Below are 3,733 nucleotides of genomic sequence, written 5' to 3'. Positions count from 1 at the left end.
CCGTGCACTTTCTGAATGCCATTACTGAACTTAGCACTGAACATCATTTGTTATCAACCCCGTCCAGAGAGCGGGCATGAGATTCACAGGAGACGCGGGTGTCTGAGACAGACACAGAAGCTCGCAGTGGAGTGGTAACAGCAATAACACAAACCGAGTCTCAATTGAGTTGAAAAAGCAATTATCTGGTACTAGGAAATGAAGTGGGAACAAGGCAATGCTTTCTGATGCCACGATTCCTCTTCACAGCTCCTTCCAGGTGGGCAGGGGGCTTCCTGCAGCCGGGAACCTGCCCCTCCTGCCCGGCACAGCACCCCCCGCACAACCACGCACATCCCACCAGCAGTGTGGGGGGGAGCAGCTTCCCCGCCTCTTTTTCTTCCCTTTTTCCTTTTTTTTTTCTTTTCTTTTCTTTTAGTCCTTTCTTCCTTTTCTTTTTGTTTCTTTTTTCTTTTTGTTTCTTTTATGTTTTTCCGATTTTTCTTTATTTTCTTTTTTCTTTTATCCGTTTTTATTTTCTTTTTTCCTTTTTTTCTTTTCGTCGATTTTTTTTTCTTCCTCTTTTTTTTCTTTTTCCTCTTTCCTTCCCCCCCCCCCTTCCTTTTTTTTTTTCCTATTTTTCCCTTTTTTCATTGTTTTTTTTTCCCCCTTTCTTGCCTTTTTTTTTTCCTATTTTTCCCTTTTTTCATTGTTTTTTTTTCCCCCTTTCTTGCCCAGTGCAGAAGCCGCCGCCACACCAGCTCAGCACCCTGCAACCCGACGCCCTGTAACCGAGCCTCCCGGCCCGCCGCCGGCACGGCCCCGCCGCTCACCCCCGCGTCCGCCCCCAGGCCCGGCCCCGGCCGCCGTCGGGGCTCCCTGCGCGGCTCGGGCTGCCCGCGGGCCCGGAGCCGCGAGCGGGGCGTGAGGGTCCCGAGACCGCATCTCCTCCCACTGAGGGCCGCGACCCGGGGGCGGTCGGGAGCGCTCTCCCCGCGCCGGCCACGGAGCGGCCCCGTTCGCCCCGTTCTGCATTTTAATACCGAAATCTGGAAAAGGAAATTGTTTGATGTATGAGGAGACGTTATCTAATTAGGGCGTAAGAAATTTAATCTTTCCAGCAGGCAGGTCATATAATTAATGTTAATTTAACGCTCAAATTCGCAGTCATTAATTTTTATTCTCTTAAATGCGGTTTGGCAGGGCCCTGCTCCACGGGAACGCTCTCGCTGGTTGGAGGCGCACACGCGGTCCTCGGAGCGCACCGCCTCGGCCCTCCCGTCCCAACAGCGGCACCGCATCGCGTTTGCGCTATTAAGGGTGTAATTGGACGGTCCATAGTTTGCATATCAGACCATTAAAATAATGCGCTTTGCTTTTCTTCCGACACGTAACGCTACAGCCTTTGCGAATGTTTGGCGATTCTGATAATTATCACCAAATTACCACAAATGTTCTCTTCATTAAGGTGATTTCTCTCAAGCATTTTTTAAAAATGTGAATAATGCATTAAGTGGTGCCTGGTAAAGTGGTTTTAAATAAAAGTTGTCAACTGCGGTTCCAAAATGAGACCCAAGGAAAAAATATATATATATGTAACAACTGAACGGGAGGAGATCAATTCCGCCCCGTGATTGGAAGGAGCGCTGTTATTTCCCTGTCTCATATAAGGGACCGAACAGCCACAGCCCCACTGCGCCGGGAGCGGAGATGCGCGCACTGCGCGGAGGAGCGAAGTTGGAGCTTTCCCCGTCGCGGGGAATAGATGGGGACAGCGTCAGACGGACAGAGACTGACTGGAAAAGATACTGACCTCTCTCCTTCAGCTGCAATTCAACTTCTCCTGGAAAAACAAAACAAAAAAAAAACCCAAAACCAAAGCAGCACAGCGCAGTGCCCCCCCCTCCGCCGCCCCCTTCCCCGCCCCGAGCGCTCACTGCCACGGCTGCGCCCATCTCCGGAGCTGCACCGTTCCCAATTCACCGAGAGACCAACGCGCCCCGCGCCGCTCACCCCGCTCAGCCCCGCGCCTCCGCGCCCCTCCATCGCCGCCTGCCCCCGCCGCACTGTTTGCAAAGTTCAATAGCGAAGCAATAAAAAGCGCCGCTGCAAAATAAGAGTCTCTTGTAAAATTTAAGGGCTGTTCATTTGCATCGGGGGAGGTCGTCCATCCCGTCCTCCCCACCCCCCCCCCTCCTTTTGTCAATTATTTGGGCACCGAAAAGGGAAAGAAAAAAAAAAAAAAAGAGGGAGCAGCGATCCAGGAGCGGTGCCACGGCCGCCCCGCAGCGCAGCTGTGCCCGAGGGAGAGGCCGCGGGGCCGGGCCGGGGCCGGGCCGGAGCTGGAGGCTCCCCGCAGCGCTCCGGGGCCGCCGCACCCCGCGCCGCGCTCTTATTTTGGTTGGGCGCGGGCGGCGCTGCGGGGAGCGCGGAGCGAGCGGACCGCGCTCCTCTGTTCGCTTTGGGGCTGCCGCTTTTTGCTTTTTTTTTTTTTTTTTTTTTTTTCCTTTCCCTCCTCTCTCTCCCCGTCCCTCCTCACTATAGCAACCACCGCCGGGACGACAAAAATGCCCCCGGTGCGGACAATGGGCCGCCCTCTGCCCGCCGCGCTCCTCTCCTCCTCCTCCAGGACCAAAGAAACTTCGCAGCCCCCCCACTCGGCCCGGGGCCGCGGGGCGCAGGCGGCCTGGGGGGGTCCTGCGCTGCCCGTGAGCTCCGGGGGCTCAGCGCAGCCCCGCACCGACCGCACCGGGCTGCGGCCCCGGGGCTCAGCGCACAAAGCCGCGGGCGCTCCGACCAGAACGTATCGCGTACACTGATGGAATTTGTCTTTTTTTTTTTTTTTTTCCCTTTTCTTTCCTCTTTCTTCTGCTTCTTCCCCCCCGAGGCCTCACACTCACCGCTCAGCACTTCGCACCGTTCCTTTGCTACACGGCTCAGAGCGGTCCCGCGGCTGTCGGGGCCGCAGTGGCTCTGCACGCACCGCGCTCACGGGCGGAGCGCACCGTCCCCAGCGATGGGGATTCGGGGCCGCGGGTGAAGGGAAAAGAGCCGCATCCGTGAGCACAAACCATTCAGTCCCCAGCGCTGCGCTCACACGGCGACGAACGAGAGGGACGGAGCAGCCGTGAGAGGAGAGGAGGCGCGGGGAGCGGTGGCCGTGAGCGCAAACTTTGCGCAACTTTGCCTCAGTGTTACCGCTCTGCGCCCTTCTGCCTTGGGAAGGGCGGCCCAAGTTACCCATGCCCGCCCTTCCGCTGCGGGTCCCTCAGCTGAGCACCCACCAGAGGAGAGGCGGCCTGAGCTCCCAGTCCCCACACACAAACCCGGGGCTCGGAGAGGTTCCCAGGAGAGCGCCGGGGCTGCGCTGGGGCTCGTGCGGCCCCGGCCCGGTTCTGTCCCCGCACAGAACCCGGACCCGGCTCACGCCCCACGCACCGCGCGGGGGCCCGGGAAGCATCCGAGCCCCACGGGGCGCTCCGGGCCGGGGGCGGCCGGGCCGGGTCCGGACCCCGTGGAAGGGAATGACGAGTTCAGAGCCTGCGGGGCCGTTAGAAACCATTCCTCACGTCCGTGCCGCAGAGCGGTGCCGGAGCAGCCGCCGTGAGCAGGGAGCGGGGCAGAGCCGAATCAGAGCGCCGCAGTGTCCGCCTCAGCCCCCCGCTGCCGCGGTGCGGGCGGACAGATGGAGCGGAGGGCCCGACGGGGCGGCGGTGGTGGGGGGCGAGGAGCGGGGCCGCCGAGGGGGCTGCGC

General features: G+C 59.2%; 1 protein-coding gene across 1 annotated transcript in view; it reads left to right on the top strand.

Annotated features, from left to right (window-relative positions):
• POU3F2 (POU class 3 homeobox 2) overlaps nt 3,222–3,733 on the top strand; it is a 2,505-nt gene continuing 1,993 nt past the window's right edge. The window contains exon 1 of the mRNA XM_021392004.1: nt 3,222–3,695. Within this exon, the coding sequence (XP_021247679.1) occupies nt 3,222–3,695 (474 nt within the window). The remainder of the gene's footprint in view (nt 3,696–3,733) is intronic.

Source organism: Numida meleagris, chromosome 3 (assembly GCF_002078875.1).
Source record: "Numida meleagris isolate 19003 breed g44 Domestic line chromosome 3, NumMel1.0, whole genome shotgun sequence".
In the NCBI taxonomy this organism is placed as follows: domain Eukaryota; kingdom Metazoa; phylum Chordata; class Aves; order Galliformes; family Numididae; genus Numida; species Numida meleagris.
Note: the sequence above shows the minus strand (reverse complement) of the source record. Positions and strands in the feature narration are given on the sequence as shown.